Source organism: Mustelus asterias, chromosome 11 (assembly GCF_964213995.1).
Source record: "Mustelus asterias chromosome 11, sMusAst1.hap1.1, whole genome shotgun sequence".
Classification (NCBI taxonomy): domain Eukaryota; kingdom Metazoa; phylum Chordata; class Chondrichthyes; order Carcharhiniformes; family Triakidae; genus Mustelus; species Mustelus asterias.
The window spans coordinates 9,996,531-10,017,130 of NC_135811.1; the positions used below are offsets into that span (position 1 = coordinate 9,996,531).

At 43.3% G+C, this 20,600-nt stretch overlaps 1 protein-coding gene across 1 annotated transcript in view; it reads left to right on the top strand.

Annotated features, from left to right (window-relative positions):
• got1 (glutamic-oxaloacetic transaminase 1, soluble) overlaps nucleotides 1–6,766 on the top strand; it is a 53,358-nt gene extending 46,592 nt beyond the window's left edge. The window contains exon 9 of the mRNA XM_078223122.1: nucleotides 4,051–6,766. Within this exon, the coding sequence (XP_078079248.1) occupies nucleotides 4,051–4,196 (146 nt within the window). The 3' untranslated portion in view covers nucleotides 4,197–6,766. The remainder of the gene's footprint in view (nucleotides 1–4,050) is intronic.
• The last annotated feature ends 13,834 nt before the right edge of the window (nucleotides 6,767–20,600 follow it).

Genomic DNA, 20,600 nt, shown 5'->3' on the forward strand with positions numbered 1-20,600 from the left:
TACAAGACGTCTCCTCCATCTCACTTGTCTGCAGTCGTTAACCATGATTTGAAATATCGTGCATTAAATTGTGTTTCATGATTTTGGAAACTTGCTGTTTTATTTTTATTCAAAAATAAATCAGCCGATAATGCCCCGTGGTTTGACGCAAGTGTTCTCTCCGAAATCTAGAGAAACCAAGGTGTTGGTGGATTATTCACAGCTACACTCGGTTTCCTGTGGAAATTATTTAAGTTTGGTTTCACTCGAATACAAAGCAACTGCACTAATTGATCCATATCCCTTTGTCCGGCAAGTCTTTGTACCATACAATACTTGGAGCAGTAATACCATCCAGCTGTACTGCCTGTGTGTTTTGTTTTGGATATTTGCAGATTCACAAAGGACCCAAGAACTTTATATTTTTTTAAAAAACAAGGAAGGGGGGGGGGGGTGGAAATGCATCATACCATTTATTAATGGGAAGCAGACTGTTTGGCTTAGAAAAGTATCTTGTGCAATTTGAGAGTCTGTTGAGAGCGTCTGTTTTGATGCCCTGAAGGAGTCAATTAGATGTACACATAACATACCACCAGGGCCTTTTGACGGCTGCCAGGCGGTGTCTCCTTCCATTTAGAAAAAGACTCCAGGTATCTGATAAAGTCATGTGAAGGAATCTGCTCGAGGACTCTCATCTGCTTTGCGAAATACGGCCTCTGAGAATTAAGCTATTTCTATATCGGGCTGGGTGGTGAACTAGGGCCTCGGGTTCCCAACACCAGGAGCTCCTGCAACCCCAACGTAAGTTTGTTAGATCTGTTAAGACAGGACACTGGGGAGACCTTCCCTTCATCTTTTCTTGTGTTCAGAGTTTCTAAGAGGCAGTCAGTTTCATTGTTTACTATCCCCATCTCTCTCTATCTTGATCTCGATCTCTCTCTATCTTGATCTCTCTCTCTATCTTGATCTCTCTCTCTCTCTTTCCCCCCCTCCCCCCTCTGGGTGGGATTTTCCGGATGCGCTCACCCCAAAACTGGAAAATCCTGCCCGAGGTCAACAGACCTTTGCGTGGTTTGGGGCAGCACGGTGACGCAGTGGTTAGCTCTGCTGCCTCACAGCGCAAGGGACCTGGATTCAATTCCAGCCTCGGGTCACTGTCTGTGTGGCGTTCTCCCCGTGTCTGCATGGGTTTCCTCCGGGCGCTCCGGTTTCCTCCCACGCGCCAAAGAAGTGCGGTATAGGTGGATTGCCAATGGTAAATTGCCCCTTTAGAGTCAGGGGGATTAGCAGGGTAAAGGGGATAAGGCCTGGGTGGGATTGTGGTCGGTACAGTGTCGATGGGCCGAATGGCCTCCTTCTACATTGTAGGGATTCTATGATTACGATGAACTGGGACCGAGTCCTGAATGAGACAGGAGGAACTAAGATTAAATCTAAGTCAGTCCTGAACAGGTACGCTGCATTTGAGAGCTCTTCTCAACAGTGCAGCGCGCTCTTAATCTAGGCTGACGAGTCTAAATATTATGTGCTGCCCTCCAACAGTGAAGCTCGAATTCCTAGCTCCCAAGATCAGAGTGCACCCACTGACCCAAGGTTGATAAAACAGTATTACACGCTGTGCCAAAAGCCGTTTGTGTAGTTTGAGCTTGGTAGTGATCCCTTTAATTGAGTTACAATGTGAACAGAGTTTTTAAAAACTTGTTACCAGCCAAACTAGATATAGACTTTTATTTCAGTTGTCTCAAGACTGGATAACAAAAGAAAGCATTCAAAGCAATGCTGTGATTTCCCCCAGCTATATCTATAGCCTGTAATCACTTTAGAATTTAACTGGTGACTACTCCAGTCCATTATTTCTGGTTAATTATTTACAGCTTTTAAAATCATTGAGCTAGTGTAGAAATTTCAAAGAGATCAGTGCTTATGTTCCTGATCCATTATAAATTGGAAGAAAATAAGAGTAACAACACAAATAAAATAATTGAACTTTGAGATTGTGGACATTAATCATTTACACTTGCAGGGTCTCATTCAGTATATCTACAGAAAATTATCTTGTTCACTCTTACAATAAATTTTCTTGAAGCGAGATCCGCTATTGTGGTGCTCTGCTGCTTGTTGAAGACGCAAAAAGATTATATAGTGGTAGCAAATAGATCCAATAACCAAAGGAGGAATTTCTGTTATCCTTGGACCTGTAATCTAAATTTTATAGTCTTGCACTCGGCAGGACAGATGCAAGAATGCTAGATTTCAAAGGGAGTAATAATTTCTTTCAAATTTCCCTTTGAAATTTGGCATTCTTGAATCTGTCCTGATGAATGCCGGGGGTAAAACTTCAACAGCATGTCTCTATTTACAGCAGTACCCGTTCTAAGTGACGTACCAAGTGACTGAATCTTATTTTCATGAATACTTCCACAAAGTAAAAATTCACTCGGAGTGACGTGAAATATACAAGCTAAAATGTCTAGAATAATAAAGGGCTGACGTTCCCATCAAGGAGATTTTTTTTCCCCATCCTTTCTCAAGTTTTGAAACTTGTAATAATTGTATCCCTCAGCACTGGAAGTTTCAAAGCAAAAGTTCTCAGTTTTCCAGATCCCCCTTTTAAAATTAATAAATCTTGAAAAACAAGCCAGTTACTATGACTGAAAATAAATCTGTTGCCTGAGCAGATTGGCCTGAGCAGATTGACCTGAGCTTTCTGTGCTCTGTTGCAGTTTTGGTGTGTTTGTCTTTGAGGAATTCTCAGAAGTTCTTAACCTTCATGGAATTGGATAACGTCAGTACCTCTGTTTCTAAACTGAGTATCGGAGAGGGTGGCAGAGTGGTTAGCACTGCTGCCACAGAGCGCCAGGGACCCGGGTTTAATTCCCAGCATGGGTCACTGTCTGTGCGGAGTCTGCATGTTCTCCCCATGTCTGCGTGGGTTTCCTCCGGGTGCTCTGGTTTCCTCCCACATTCTGAATGACATGCTGGTTAGGTGCATTGACCTGAACAGGTGCTGGAATGTGGCGACTAGGGGATTTTCACAGTAAATTCATTGCAGTGTTAATGTAAGCTTTACTTGTGACACTAACAAACTTTACTTTTTGAAATTGTGGAAGGCTGGAATCGTGTGTGAGGATGAAACTGTAAGCAGGGAAACTGTCAGTTGAGCTGTTTTATAAAACTGAGAATTTATTCTCTGGTCTTTTTATTTACATCATTTCCTGGCTACTCTTGATAAAATGATTCACCCTATATTCCCCTGGATTGGAACCTGCTCGCTGCTGCGTAACTGTCCCAAGGTGAAACTGCAGGCATTGTCCTGCACATTGACACTCTGCTGAAGGGCAGGCTTCAACCATTCTCGAGTCCTCCCAACTTCCTTTTCCCTCCAGGTGCTCCGGTTTCCTCCCACAGTCCGAAAGGTACTCTGGTTAGGTGCATTGGCCGTGCTAAATTCTCCCTCAGTGTACCTGAACAGGTGGCGGAGTGTGGCTGCTAGGGGATTTTCACAGTAACTTCATTGCAGTGTCAATGTAAGCCTACTTGTGACTAATAAATAAACTTTAAATTTCACTTGAGCCACTTAAAATCAGCCTGTGCCAGAATTCCTCTTGGAGATTCTCCTAATGTTTGTGGATTGAAGCAGAGGAAAGCGTTATCAGTGGTGAGGTGTTCTGCTGAAACCACTCTACAGTTTTCCCCACTTCAAACATTGCCTTGGGGTTGGCCCTCAGTCTTATTGTCTAATCCAAAAGATGGGACCTCCCCACACTGGCACAATGAAATGTTGGACTAGACCCTTGCTGAACTCATAACTGAGTAGAGTTGCTTCAACTAATAGGGGAGTCCCATTGGCATTCTTGTTGAAAACTCGTGGTGTGAATTTCAGTTTGTGCCTTAAAAGATTAATGGGCAAGTTATATATCCTTAAGTTAACTGCAGGTGGCTGGTTTCTGTAACGCTATTAAACTATCCACTGGCAATGCCTAAGAACCTGAAAGAAGCGAATTAAACCTGCCTCATAAACAGATGCTGACCCTTTCTCTCTCTCTCTCCCCCCTGTGCTTTGTTTTGCAGCTGCCCAGGTTGATTATATGATCAAGAAGAAACACATCTATCTCATGGCCAGTGGCCGCATCAACATGTGTGGTCTGACCACTGGCAACCTGGACTATGTGGCGGAATCGATGTATGAAGCTGTGACGAGCAGCCAGTGCCAGTAATCTCATTCATTTGGTGACATTGTCTCCGCTAAGCAAGCAATCTGTAGATGTGATTTTGTGTGTATGTGGGTACGCGTGGGGAGGGGGAGGGTTGGGCACTGGGCAGAGGGGGTGTGGGGAGGAGTGGTATTTTCTTTGGTCCTGTGGATTCTCCCGACACCCCTCCCCCCTCACAAACCTCAATTGGAAAAAGGCCCTGAAATTGCTACGTAACCACAGGATCTCTCATTAATTGTTGTCCGTGCAGGCTCGATGGGCCAAATGGCGGCCTCCTGCACTGTAGGGATTTTGTGAATAACCGTCCACCTTGTTTTGATTTTATTTTCACGGTTACACTTTTATTTTAATTTGTTAAAATTAGCATGGTTATGAATCAATGCCAGATGGTGTTGATTTTAATACAAGTTTGTCCCAAACCCCATGCGTCGTGAAGCTGACCTTTAAAAGGCCAGCTCCCGTAACAGTTCATAATCCTTATCTGCAGTGTGTCTCTGTATTTCTGTAAGTGGGCACTTGGAGGTCAGTTGAACGGAGGAGATTTCACAAGGCAACAAGAGTGACACTAGGCTGAAAAACTCTCGGGTTAAATTGGTGCATCTTGAAATGTGTTAAATATTCTCGAATAAGACCAATAGTCTGGGGCAGTAAACGTTCTGTGGTGAGATCCATGATTCAGACCAATGTCCTATAATAACCCTGTGAAAGTATCTGCTTGATGCAGAGCAATAATTTTCCTTGTACATGTAGGTGGGATAAAGAGAGTGCAAGGGACCAATCCCACCTCCAGCACCACTTTTCAGAGCAAATGGTCCATCCCAGTACATCAGCTAAATTTTCAGTATTTTGAATGAGTGACTGAAAAAGTCATCATTTTTGTAGCAAAGCAGGCGGCCACTTCATGTCTTTTATGTGATTTTTAAAAAAACCCTCTTCCCTAAGAACAGTGTCATGATCAAAAATATCTTCCTTTCTAAGTAAACTAAACCCTACTAAAAAAAAATCCATAATAAAATATGTGTTGTGGTTTCAGTTTCCAATGTTTGGCCTGGAAGGGGGGGGGGGGGGAGAAATTAAATGAATAAACAGATATTAATTTTTTTAAATTTTAAATTAATGATATTTCAATATGTGCTACCATGGGAGTGATATTAACCTGGGGGGTGGGTGGTACTTGAATGAAATAAGCATGAGTGAGAGAGTCCAGTCCACAAGCAACTATTTGCTTACTGAAATGCCAGTTCAAGGGAATGGTGTTTGCGAAAGTGGGTTGCAATGCATAGGGTTGCTTGTGGAAAGCTGGACTTCTGCAATAACTGAATCAAACGATAGCTGAAGCCACAGAGCCTTGCATTTGAAGAAATAATATTAGTGACGCGTGTAAGACATCCTACAGCACACCATAATTTTCACCATGCGAGTGCTGAACAAATTCTAAATGGGCTCATTCAATGCGGCCACAACAACAGAACCATTACTGCACACTATCAGTCAACAGTCTGAGCTTGGAGAGCTGGGGCCTGGCCAGTGTAAAGAGAGAGCAGAACTGTTCCACGGATCTCTTTCTAACAGCCAAGCAATGTGGAAACAGCTCTGCTCTTTATAAAGAGGTGACTGATTCATTGAGATATTTCTTACAAGTGTTTCTTTAAGTATTCCAAGCTCAGTGAAGGGGACTGATATTAGAGGGAGAGAAACAATTGAAGATTTATTTGATTGTGGTGTGTGAATGAGGCATCACAATTATACCGTTCTAATGACATCTCTCAGGGCGATGATGGGGTTCCAAGTACAGCTTTTTAATTTGTAGGACTGAAGGATTGCTAGAGTATGAATTTGCCCTTGATTCCAATTGATATGGTAAAAGAGTGAGCGTTTTAAACTCGTTGATTCAGAACAACCGTCAGATAGCCCTGTAGTTTTGCATGTTAATCATAGGGACTGTGTAGCAACTAGTGTGACAAGCGGCAATTGTCTGGAATATATTTGCACGCTATTAATGGTTCCTGGTCGTCTCCTCGCTGGAAAACACTTTTTCAAATCCACAACTCTGCCGACCAGTAATGATACTGAGACTCATTTAGCAGAAGATAGCAGGCTATCAAAGAGAGAATTTGATCTTGCAGTTAATTAACAGCTTAATGAATGTAGCCACTTGTGGTTGACTCAATACCATCGTGTCATTCAGTTGCCAAAGGGAAGATTGCTTGTCATGTTAACTAATTTGCAACACCCTCTTTGTTAAGAGGGTTGTTAAAAGTGGCAGAGTTTTTGTTTGATTGGGATTGAGTGAGAAGGGAAGAGTTGCATCTCCTCCGTTATTTGCCTATTGTTATCTGATGAAATCCCAAAACCACAATCATTTCGTCTACTGAGTCACTACAGATCAAAGAGCAAGCACATTAGTGATTTCCTTTCATTATATTTACAGCTATAAGCTTCTAATAAGAATGTCTAGAAAATAATATATGGAATGTATAAGTGTGGATAATTGAAACTCATCCATTTAATGTATAAATGTAATGGGTCACATGCAAAGCAATGCAATATAAAGAAATAACATTTTAAAATTGTATGGTTCTATTCTCATTCATTCTCGAGTGTTGGGTGATGTTGGCAGGGTTGTAATTATTTTCCATTTGTTGGAAAACATGCTGGAGTTGCTGTGGGCTTGAACTTCTGTACTCGGCCCAGGATTTACTGGAGTGGGTTTTCTTGTGCTGAGTACCATGTGTTGAGTTTTTCCACTCTCTCCAGCTTGTTGTTTTTGCACCACACCAAGTCATATCTATCAGAAAAGAAGATGGTTGTTGATGGCTAATCATCTCAGCCCCAGGACATTGCTGCAGGAGTTCCTCAGGCTCGAGGCTCTGGCCCAACAATCTTCATCAATGACCTTCCCTCTATCATTAGGTCAAAAGTAGGAATGTTTGCTGACGATGTTCAAGGCCATTCGTAACTCCTCAGATACTGAAGCAGTTTATGACCATGTGCAGCAAGACCTGGACACCATTCAGGCTTGAGGTGATTGTAGCATTTGTGCCACAGAAGTGCTAAACAATGACCATCTTCAACAAGGGAATTTGACATTCAGTGGCATCACCACCTCAACATCCTTGGGGCGGGGGGTGGTCACCGTTGACCAGGAACTGAACTGAACCAGCCATTTAAATGAGTGTGGTTAGAAAAGCATATCGGGCTGGCAATTGTGTGGTAACTCACCACCTGATTTCCCCAAAGACTGTCCGCCATCTACAAAGCACAAGTCAGGAGTGTGATGGAAGACTCTCCACTTGCCTGAATCAGTGCACCGCCAATGACAATCAAGAAGCTTGACACCACCCAGACAAAGCAGTCTGTTTGTTCGGAACCCCATCCAGCACCATAAATGTTTACTCCCTTCACCACTAACGCACAGTGGCAGCAGAGTGTGTGTGCCATCGACTGCAGCAACTTAGCAAGTTCCATAGCATCTTCCAAACCCATGACCTCTACCACCTCGAAGGACAAGGCAGCAAACTTGTGGGAACACCAACACCTGCAAGTTCTCTTCCAAGCCACACAGCTTCCTGACTTGGTATCATATCGCCATTCCATCACTAGTTGGGTCAAAATCCTGGAACTCCCTTTCTAACAGCACTTTGAGTGTACCTGGACCACAGGAACTGAAGCAGTTCACCACCACAAGAAGAGTTAGCGATGAGAACAAATTCTGACTTTGCCAGTAACACATACATGCCACGCTAAAATCTAAAGTTTCTTGAGGTATGAGTTGATAATTATACACCACGGTCAGTGGGTACCTTGGATGCTGGGGAATGATGGGACCAGCATTTTATCTCAAAGTAACTCGCAACACACTCAGTAGTTATTTCTTCTTACACATTGAAAATGTATATGCCTTTAACTTGCTATTTTTTTGCCACAATCTCTCCTCCCCTCCTTGTGATAGTGCTTCCACAATGGTATTGCGCAAGGAATACCAAGATATTGATCCAGTGAGTTACAGTATTTGGCCAAGTCATCCAAAATCATGGAATCCCTACAGTGCAGAAGGAGGCCATTTGGCCCATTGAGTCTGTACCAGTTCTCTGACAGGCAAACCCCTTGTCTTATACCCGTAACCTCCACACATTTATCCCAATAATTTCCCCTAACCTAGCACATCTTGGGACACAAAGGGGCAATTTAGCCTGGGCAATTTAGCCTAGCCAATTCACCCAACCTGCATATCCTCAGACTGTGGGAGGAAACCCATGTAGACATGGGGAGATTGTCATCGACTTCAGGAAGTGTAAAGGAGAACATCCCCTGTCTACACCAACGGGGACGAAGTAGAAGGGGTTGAGAGCTTCAGGTTTTTAGGTGTCCAGATCACCAACAACCTGTCCTAGTCCCCCCACGCAGACACTATAGTTAAGAAAGCCCACCAACACCTCTACTTTCTCAGAAGACTAAGAAAATTTCGCATTTCAGCTACGACTCTCTCCAACTTTTACAGATACAACCAGAAAGAATGCTTTCTATGGTGCATCACAGCTTGATATGTATGGCTCCTGCTCTGCCCAAGACCGCAAGGAACTACAAAAGGTCGTGAATGTAGCCCAATCCATCACGCAAACCAGCCTCCCATCCATTGACTGTCTACACTTCCCGCTGCCTCGGCAAAGCAGCCAGCATAATTAAGGACCCCATGCACACCAAACATTCTCTCTTCCATCTTACGTCGAGAAAAAGATACAAAAGTCTGAGGTCACGTGCCAACCGACTCAAAAACAGCTTCTTCCCTGCTGCTGTCAGACTTTTGAATGGACTTACCTTGCATTAAGTTGATCTTTCTCTGCACCCTAGTTATGACTGTAACACTACATTCTGCACCCTCCTCTATCCTTCTCTATAAATGGTATGCTTTGTATAGTGCGCAAGAAACAATACTTTTCACTGTGTTAATATGTGACAATAAATCAAAGAATGTGCAGACTCCACACCCACAGACACCCAAGGCAGGAATCGAACTGGCTCTCTGGTGCTGTGCGGCAGCAGTGCTAGCCAGAGGTGATGGCGTTCCGTGACATTAGTCCCCAGGGAAGGAGGCTCTTGACACTATTGAGTTCCTGGAGTGCAGTTACCTTGCAGAGGAGATGGATATTTGGTTTAGTGTCATGGAAACAGAACAAGGTACAATTTCCAAGTTTAAAAGTTATTTGTTATGTTGTCTTTTTTAAGCAGCTTTTACCACTTGGAGTGCGACCTTTTAGCGACCTGGAATAAGTGGAGGTTAGAAGATGCAGCCTATTCAAGGTGGCTTTGGCATTGGTTCAATGCCAGTTTCCTCATCCCCATGATTGGAAAACAGCAGAGGAAGATATTCTCTGACTTCACCAGGTAACATCAGTGACACACTTCCTTGCCCACAGTGGGCATCAGCACACTCACTCATAGCACTTAAAATAATACCATACTAACCCATCAGCATTGAGTATGGTAGCATAGTCGTTATGTTCCTGAGCTAGCAAGGCAGAGCTTTGGACTAATAACCTGGAGATGAATTCAGACATCACCACAACAGTTGGGAAATGTAAATTGATTTAATTAAAATGAATCTGGAATAAAAAACGGTACAAGTAATGGTGGTCATGATGTGGAGATGCCAGCGTTGGACTGGGGTAAGTAATGGTGGTCATGAAAGTACCAGATTGCAGGAAAACCCAACGTTCTTTAGTGAAAGAAATCTGTGCTTACCTACAGCAATATGGTTAACTTTTAACTGAAATACTGTGTGCAGTATTGGTCCCCTTATATGAGGAAGGATATATTGGCATTGGAGGGAGTGCAGAGAAGGTTCACCAGGTTGATACCGGAGATGAGGGGTTTGGATTATGAGGAGAGGCTGAGGAGATTGGGTTTGTACTCGTTGGAGTTTAGAAGGATGAGGGGGGATCTTATGGAGACTTATAAGATAATGTGGGGGCTGGATAGGGTGGAGGCGGAGAGATTCTTTCCACTTAGTAAGGAAGTTAAAACTAGAGGACACAGCCTCAAAATAAAGGGGGGTCGGTTTAAGACAGAGTTGAGGAGGAACTTCTTCTCCCAGAGGGTGGTGAATCTCTGGAATTCTCTGCCCACTGAGGTGGTGGAGGCTACCTCGTTGAATATGTTTAAAGCGCGGATGGATGGATTCCTGATCGGTAAGGGAATTAAGGGTTATGGGGATCAGGCGGGTAAGTGGTACTGATCCACGTCAGATCAGCCATGATCTTATTGAATGGCGGGGCAGGCTCGAGGGGCTAGATGGCCTACTCCTGCTCCTATTTCTTATGTTCTTAAGTTAAATAGATGAACAAATCATTTAGTTGTCACTACTATTGCAAATCATTGGGAATAGGTAAGAACCACATTCAAGAATAAACTTTCCTCAGCTCATATTTGTACTACCAATGACTAAAAGAAAAAGACTATAATTTGGTTAATGGAAATTCTAACTCGACCCCTTGCACAATGTTGCCCTGTCCCCCAGTCACAATTAGTTACACCTCGATTCTGAAACCATTCTGTCCTTTTGTGAAATGCAATATCCTCAGCAAAGTGCATTTCTGAGAGTAGAGAGCAATATTTGATACTCAGCATCCTTCTCCCTTGCTCCAACATGATGATGCAGGAATATGCCCAGAGAATGCCATAGTTTCTCCCAGGCAGCCCTCGCAAGCGGTAAAAGTGCAAAGATCTATCAGCTGAGCTGTAAAAGACAAGTTCAGGTCTATGTAGGCAGAACAGCAACATAACAGAAATCACCATAAAAAGTGCCTGAGCTGCAGAAGTTACCAAAACTCTTCCAATTGTTCTAATTCAAAGTATCCCTTGCTTCCACCAGCTGCTATCCAGCTTTTTGTCCAGAGGAGGAGGTCAGGAAGGAAACAAAGAAAATTACAGCACAGGAACAGGCCCTTCGGCCCTCCAAGCCTGCACTGACCATGCTGCCCGTCTGAACTAAAATCCCCTACCCTTCCAGGAACCATATCACTCTATTCCCATCCTATTCATGTATTTGTCCAGACACCCCTTAAAAGTCACTATTGTATCTGCTTCCACTACCTCCCCTGGCAGAGAGTTCCAGGCACCCACCACCCTCTGTGTAAAAAAACTTGCCTCGTACATCTCCTTTAAACCTTGCCTCTCACACCTTAAACTTATGCCTCCTAGTAATTGACTCTTTCACCCTGGGAAAAAGCTTCTGACTATCCACTCCGTCCATGCCCCTCAATCTTGTAGACTTCTATCAGATCGCCTCTCAACTTCCGTCGTTCCAGTGAGAACAAATCAAGTTTCTCCAACCTCTCCTCATAGCTAATGCCCTCCATACCAGGCAACATCCTGGTAAATCTTTTCTGTACCTTCTCCAAAGCCTCCACATCCTTCTGGTAGTGTGGCGACCAGAATCGAACACTATATTCCAAGTTCGGCCGAACTAAGGTTCTATAAAGCTGCAACATGACTTGCCAATTTTTAAACTCAGTGTCCCGGCCAATGAAGGCAAGCATGCTGTATGCCTTCTTGACTACCTTCTCCACCTGTGTTGCCACCTTCAGTGACCTGTGTACCTGTATACCCAGACACCTCTGCCTATCAATATTCTTAAGGGTTCTGCCATTTACTGTATATTTCCTATCTTTTAGACCTTCCAAAATGCATTACCTCACATTTGTCCGGACTAAAATCCATCTGCCATCTCTCCGCCCAAGACTCCAATCGATCAATATCCTGCTGTATCCTCTGAAGACCCTCATCACTAACTGCAAAACCACCAACCTTTGTGTCATCCGTAAACTTACTACTAATCGAACAAGTTACATTTTCCTCCAAATCATTTAGATATGTTCCACAGTCTGAAACACCAAGGCACAGCATATTCATATATTAATGAAACCAGTTAGGAATCAGTGAATGGATCATGGGCAAAGCCCAAAAGTACAAGACAGCTCAAAGTTTTAATGGTGGGTGTAGCTTCTACCCAACTTTCCTACTGAAAAGAAGTTCTTTCTCTAGTTGTATACTGTGTGAAAAATGGCAGGGAAATTTAGTAACTTCCCCCAGTCTGTCCACAAAATTAGATAGGGCATGTGGAAAATAATGAGGGACAAGGAGGCTCAGAAGGATTTTTATCTTAGATAATGAGGTCAAAGTGGATAAACCTGAAATGATTGAGGCAAGGAATCAAATGTCCATTCGTTGGAGCAGTAAGACAACGGTGAATGATCTTCAAATTATTGTGAATATTTCTATGAATGTTGTGCCTGATTGCATTTATAAAATAGCTTGTATTTTCATCCTTAGCCTTTAATCCCTGATAACACTACAGTGGTTAGCACTGCTGCCTTACAGCATCAGGGACCCGGGTTCGATTCCCAGCTTGGGTCACTGTCTGTGCAGAGTCTGTATGTTCTCCCCGTGTCTGCATGGGTTTCCTCCGGGTGCTCTGGTTTCCTCCCACAGTCCGAAAGACATGCTGGTTAGGTGCATTGTACCCGAACAGGCGCCGGAGTGTGGTGACTAGGGGATTTTCACAGTAACTTCATTGCAGTGTGAATGTAAGCCTACTTGTGACAATAAATAAACTAAAACTTTAAACCTTATTCCTGGAACAGTAAATTGTTCCACAATATTTGTATGATTCTCTGCCATGCCTCTCTCTTACCTGATGAGGAGATGCCGGCGTTGGACTGGGGTAAACACAGTAAGAAGTTTAACAACACCAGGTTAAAGTCCAACAGGTTTATTTGGTAGCAAAAGCCACACAAGCTTTCGGAGCTCTTAGCCCCTTCTTCAGGTGAGTGGGAATTCTGTTCACAAACAGAGCTTATAAAGACACAGACTCAATTTACATGAATAATGGTTGGAATGCAAATACTTACAACTAATCAAGTCTTTAAGAGACGAAACAATGTGAGTGGAGAGAGCATCAAGACAGGCTAAAAAGATGTGTATTGTCTCCAGACAAGACAGCCAGTGAAACTCTGCAGGTCCACGCAACTGTGGGAGTTACAAATAGTGTGACATGAACCCAATATCCCGGTTGAGGCCGTCCTCGTGTGTGCGGAACTTGGCTATCAGTTTCTGCTCAGCGACTCTGCGCCTTCGTGTGTCGCGAAGGCCGCCTTGGAGAACGCTTACCTTACCTGAGCAGATTCCGTTTTCCTTTATTCCTTGGTTGTCACTGCTGGTTTCTGCAAACTATTTCTGTTATCTTTACTTCTGCTGTTAAGCTTCAGCCGGTGAAGTGCTGGAGTGAGGAACACGAGGTCCTTGAATTTGACCTTTGGACAATTCACACAAAGCCTTTCGCTCTCCCAAGGTAGATGATGACAGGCTTGGATAGAGTGGACAGTCAGAGTCTTTTTCCCAGGGTCGAAGGGTCAATTACTCGGGGTCATAGGTTGAAAGTGAGAGGGGGAGAGTTTAAAAGAGATGTAAGGGGCAAGTTTTTCACAGTGTGGTGAATACCTGGAACGCGCTGCCGGAGGAGGTGGTGGAAGCAGATTCTATAACAACATTCAAGAAGCTTCTGGATAGATACATGAACAGGCAGGGAATAGAGGGACATGGATCATGTAGAGGCAAGAAAATATTAGATTCACAAGGCATCTAACTTCTTCCCTACTGTCATCAGGCTTTTGAATGGACCTACCTTGCATTAAGTTGATGTTTCTCTACACCATAGCTATGACTGTAACACTACATTCTGCACTCCTTCTCTATGAATGGTATGCTTTGTCTGTATAGTGCGCAAGAAACAATACTTTTCACTGTATACTAATGTGACAATATATCAAATTAAATCATCTGTGTTGGCACAGATTTGGTGGGCCGAAGGGCCCGTTCCTGTACTGTACTGTTCTTTGTTCTTTGTAGGTAAGTTAAATGTTAGGATGGACAAGAGGATAAAACAGCAGATGGCACTCTGTGCTCGATGCATGCAGTATTTTTCCTTGGTATCTCTCAGCTCTTTGGCAAGTCAAAATAGGGCCAGTACTGCACCCAATAGACATTTGATTCTAATGGAAACCAGCTTCTATGGTCAGTGCCTCATTAATAATGTCATTGCTTTGCTAGGGTCCACTCTTTTGTAACTTTCAAACCACCTTGGGTCTCGTTTTAGTTCCTCTGTTTGTGACAGCAATAATGTCAGTACTTTTCGCATAATACCAATTCTTAATGTTCTTTTCAAGTTACCTTTCTCGGTTTAAACATTTTGTTTGGGGGGGGGGGAAGAATCTTTGATCATATTCACTTAATGGGAGGGGGATATCATATTACTCTGAGGAGAATCTCAGTCTTTCGTCCTTACTTTCATTTCAGTAAATCTCAGATTCTGACTTTTTGCCAATACTTTCAATCCCCATTTGGTTATGAGCAGGCCATCCTTCCTGTACCTGTTCCTGATTGAGTCGAGAAACTCAACCCTTGATAAAATGAGCGGTCAATTAAAACATTCTTGCTATTTATACTTCCAACTAAGCCTTTGTTCTCGACCTGGAATCGAGCCTAGTGCTCCAATGCTTGTGCATATTTCTTTGATCGTGGGCCTGCTATCGAATTTAAATCTGCTGTTATGAAAATCGAGTCATTTTTAGCTCCAGAAGATTCAGCAAATTCCTTACACTTGCAGCTGTATCCCCTTTTCCTCATCCGTCGGGATACCACGATCCTACCAAATTCCTCCAGGAAGTGCACAGTATCCTATTGTTGAGGATTCTTCTGTGGCAGGATTTGAACCTGGGCCTTTGGATCACTAGTCCAGTGATGATGCCACTACCTCCTGGTAATACAGGATCATGATGTGGACGGCAACGCTCCGATCTTGATGAAGGGGCAATGCTCCGAAAGCTCGTGCGACCAAATAAACCTGTTGGACTTTAACCTGGTGTTGTGAGACTACTTACAATACAGGATCACTTAGAGTCATAGAGTTTACAGCACAGAAACAGGCCCTTCGGCCCAACTTGTCCGCGCCACCCTTTTTTTAACCATTAAACTAGTCCCAGTTGCCTGCATTTGGCCCATGTCCCTCTATACCCATGTAACTGTCTAAATGCTTGTTAAAAGACAAAATTGCCTCTAGACAAAAGACAAAACCCACCTCTGCTACTACCTCTGGCAGCTTGTTCCAGACACTCACCACCCTCTGTGTGAAACAATTGCCCGTTGGACTCTTTTGTATTTCTCCCCCCTCATCTTAAACCCATGTCCTCTAGTTTTAAACTACCCTATCTTTGGAGAAAAGATGTTGACTATCTAGCTGATCTGTGCCCCTCATTATTTTATAGACCTCTATAAGATCACTCCTAAGCCACCCACGCTCCAGAGGAAAAAATGTCCCAGTCTATCCAGCCTCCCCTTATAACTCAAACCATCAAGTCCCGGTAGCATCGTAGTACATCTTTTCTGCACTCTTTCCAGTTTCTCCCTAACTCAGAGAGCACAAGGCCAATTGCAGCTTCCCTATTGATGGCAACCTATAAATACAGGAATTTGGCATAGCTTGGGGATCAAGTAAGTAACTCAGACCAGGGAGTTGAGCTGGAGCATGTACCAAGAGAATCATCTAAAGCTCTTAATAAATAGTGTAAAATAGACAATCTGAGAAACAAAAATTATGAAGGAAGGTTGGATGGAATGTCTTTATCATTTGGGACGTGGGGTTTAGAAATGGAGAATGTTTCATTGGTACAGTGTGAGGAAACTGGCCAAAGTGTGATTTATCTGACATTTCTAATGTTAACCTGATGGAAAGATGCAAAAAATCTTCCATTCTCAAATATCAGTAATATTTAACACTAAAATATCAAACTTTTTCATTAAGTTCAAAATGCATAGGGCAGCACGGTGGCACAGTGGTTAGCACTGCTGCCTCACAGGGCCAGGGACCTGGGTTTGATTCCTGTCTTCATAGAAATCATAGAAACCCTACAGTGCAGAAGGAGGCCATTCGGCCCATCGAGTCTGCACCGACCACAATCCCACCCAGGCCCTACCCCCACATATTTTACCCACTAATCCCACTAATTTACGCATCTCAGGACTCTAAGGGGCAATTTTTAACCTGGCCAATCAACCTAACCCGCACATCTTTGGACTGTGGGAGGAAACCGGAGCACCCGGAGGAAACCCACGCAGACACGAGGAGAATGTGCAAACTCCACACAGACAGTGACCCGAGCTGGGAATCGAACCTGGGACCCTGGAGCTGTGAAGCAGCAGTGCTAACCACTGTGCTACCGTGCCGCCCCAAGACCGTGTCTTGCGTCACTGTCTGTGCGGAGTCTGCACGTTCTCCCCGTGTCTGCATGGGTTTCCTCCGGGTGCTCCAGTTTCCTACCACAGACGGAAAGATGTGCTGGTTAGGTGAATTGTTCATGCTAAATTCTCCCTCAGTGTACCTGAACAGTGGCGACTAGGGAATTTTCACAGTAACTTCATTGCAGTGTGAATGTAAGCCTACTTGTGACTAATAAATAAACTTGTGATTGTGTTTCTGTTGTGAATCGCCAAAGTTGAAGTTTGAGGTGTTTCAAATATTGCATGGGCAATGTCAACATGTTAAAAATCGGTAGTGCCAGAGGGCTAGGTAAGAGTTCCACAGTTTCAAAATCTCTGCTCTCCTTCAAGTCTGACCCTTTGCCTATCTTCCATTTTCTTCACTCCATCATTTCCAACGCTGCCTTCAGCTGGAATTTTTAAGTTTTGGAATTCCCTCCCGAAGTCTCCCCACCTCTCTCTTCTTTTCAAAGAAGCTCATTAAAACATCTCTCTTTGACACCCAGGTGTGGAGATGTTGGACTGGGGTGGACACAGTAAGAAGTCTCACAACACCAGGTTAAAGTCCAAGAGATTTACTTGGAATCACAAGCTTTCAGAGCGCTGCTCCTTCATCAGGTGAGTGGAGAAAGCTGATGAAGGAGCGGCGCTCCGAAAGCTTGTGACATCAAATAAATCTGTCGGACTTTAACCTGGTGTGGTGAGACTTCTTTCTTTGAAACCCAGGTTTGATCAAAACATCTCCTCAGTTGACTTGATGTTAAATGTAGTTTGGTAATTGCTCCTGTGAAATGCCTACGGGACCTTTTTACTAGGTTTAAGTGCAGGAATAATGCAAACTGCTATCCCAGGAAAGAATGTGTTAGAGAAACTGCCAGCATCAGATCTGAACTCGCGTCATTCTGTTTTATAATACACCCTGTAGACAATTAATATCGCTACCTGTGTACAGTTCTATCAAGAAGGAATGACCAAGCCAACCTTCAGTGGCATTTGTGGATTTTTCCTTTGAATTGAAATAAATGAAAGCATTTGGGATTATGATGGGAAACTGACTCAATTAATCCAAGCAAGTTGCTCAAGAAAGATTCAAATAGGATGCAAGTTTAAAAATAACAAATTAGGAGCAAGGAAAGACACAATTTTCTTTTCACTCAATGGGGATCAGCTAGCAAAGAAGTTTAGTTTATTAGTTTATTTTATTTATTGTCACAAGTAGACTTACATTAACACTGCGATGAAGTTATTGTGAAAATCTCCTAGTCGTCACACTTCGGCGCCTGTTCGGGTACACTGATGGAGAATTTAGCATGGCCAATCCATCTAACCAGCACGTCTTTCGGACTATGGGAGGAAACCGGAGCACCTGGAGGAAACCCACGCAGACACGGGGAGAACATGCACACAGACAGTGACCCGAGGCCAGAATTGAACCTGGGTCCCTGGCGCTGTGAGGCAGCAGTGCTAACCACTGTGCCACCGTGGAGAGAGAAAAAGAAAAAGTGGGTTTGAGGCAATTAGTTGCACTACTGGTTTTTAAAATGCCCTTTAAGAAATGATAATGTTGACAGTTGGGTTTCTCCCTGATACAGGTCTGTTGGGTTGGATGCACAAATTGAATCAAAACTGAGACAAGAATACTTTTGTTCTATTAATCTGTGTACAGTATGTTCATTAAATCCCTGGAATTTCACCAAGTGTTGCCTGGTTATATTTGTGCTTTGGCATCACCGAGGACTTAAAGTGCTTTGATTAGCTGCTTCTGTACATAATAAGGATCGAATGTGATTATGTTTAGTGGTATGTTTTTGTGGCAGAGGATCACAAAGTACAGCTGAATCTATCCTTTTGCTTTGTTAACTCAATTAAGCCGGATACGGTTCATGATTAGATTTTCTTTAGCATTGAGAAAACTATGAAGCAAGTGTAAACGTCTATCTCTCCAGTGTACAGCTTGGGCTATGCACATAACTCGAGGGCTGCAAAGGTGTTTGAAACTCTGCAGAGGGCCACATCATAGGTATCATCAACAGAAATCATGAAATTAATAAATGTGTAAAAACCCATTTTTCCCCCACACATGTTTAGTCTTGGAGCAAACTGTGCATTGTAGTCAAAGCTCTGAGCAATTGAAAACATGGCTCTCATAATGGTTACCATTTGTAGCACAAAGAAGTATATCTGATTATAGTGCTGCATTTCCAAACCTCTCATCCTCCTCATGAGACTCTAAACAAGATCACAATCTCTTTCCTCTAGTGGTTCGGCAAGATGTCAGTGAACGAATGTTTTAAGAGGCATAATTTCTCCCACAACAAGTAACAGATCAAATGTTCATTCAACTCCCCAGATGATTCCATGTGCTAAATAACTGGTTTCTGATTAAACAATCACTGCATTTCCTCTCCATAGATTCGGGTACTCCTGCCCCATTCTTTGGTTGAGGGGCAGTGGTAGATCAGAACTTGTACCCTTGCCAGTGAAACTAACTGTTAGGAGGCATAAGCACAACTAGGCTTCACTCAATTTCCCTTTTTGAGCGGCACGGTGACACAGTGGTTAGCACTGCTGCCTCATAGCTCCAAGGACCTGGGTTCGATTCCCAACTTGGGTCACTGTGTGGAGTTTGCACGTTCTCCACGTGTCTGCATGGGTTTCCTCCGGGTGCTCTGGTTTCCTCCCATAGTCCAAAGATGTGCGGGTGAGGTTGATTGGCCATGCTAAATTGCCCCTTAGTGTCCTGGGATGTGTAGATTAGAGGGGTTAGTGAGGTAAATGTGTGGGATGTTGGGGGGTAAGGCCTAGGTGGAATTGTTGCCGGTGCAGACTCGATGGGCACTGTAGGATTCAATGATTTTTCCTCTGCCTTCCTCCCCTGCCTATTGACATTTCTACCTGAGCTTGAGAACTTGTGGCAATTTGAAATATTGGCCCAATTGTCTACATTCTGACACAGCAGCTGAAATGTGAAGGTGTTGGAATTAGGGAGCTTTTGAACTTTTCAGTGGAGTGACTTCTCTGTGCAAACCTGGACCAATAATGTCTCAAACAGTAACACCGCGAATGACCAGATAATTTGGTTGTATAGTGACCATGAAAATATACAATATATTGCAGTCCAATGCCAGATTTCCTGTTTCCAAAATGAATTAGAATACTGAATCAAGACCACGGTGATACCGTTCACCCATCATTGATCTAAGTATTAGGTCATGATTAGACAATTACAGCCAGGTACATCTTGTTCCAATTTTTATTACGTTACCAAGCCATCAATTACATTTAGATTTCAACAATATCGGGGTGGACAATTAATTTAAAAAAAATACATAGGAACATAGGAATTAGGAGCAGAAGTTGGCGAATTCAGCCCTTCCAGCCTGCTCCACCATTCAATCAGATCGTGGCTGATCTCTCCCTGGTCTCAAATCCACCTTCCCAAATATTTCCCATATCCCTCTTTCACTTTTTCTATTAGAAATATATCTAGTTCCCTCTTGAAACCATTCAACAATTCAGACTCCACCGCGCTATGGGGCAGCGAGTTTCACAAATTCACCACCTCTGCGAGAAGTAGTTCCTCCTCATCTCAGTTTTAAATCTGCTGCCTCTCAACTTATACCTGTGACCTCTTGTTCCAGATTGCCCCACAAGGGGAAACATTTGGTCTACGTTTACTTTATCGATCCTTTTAAAATTTGATATACCTCAATCAGATCCCCCCTCATCCTTCTAAACTCCAGTGAGTACAAGCCCAAACTGTTTAGTCTCTCCTCATACGTCAACCCTTTCATCCCCGGGATCAGTCTGGTGAACCTCCTCTGAACTGCCTCCAATGCCGCAACATCCTTCCTCAAATACCTCAAAATAAGAATTTTAACTTTTTAGAGGTAGCATACTTGCGAATTATTCATTGAATCTAAGAGCACAATCTATGCAATGATTTTTCTAACACAAATAACAGTAAAGTGCTCATTTAATTTTTTAAAAAATTCATTTGTGGGACTTGGGCACACTGGCTGGCCAGCATTTATTGCCCATCCCTAGTTGCCTGAGGGCAGTTGACAGTCAATCACATTGCTGTGGCTCTGGAGT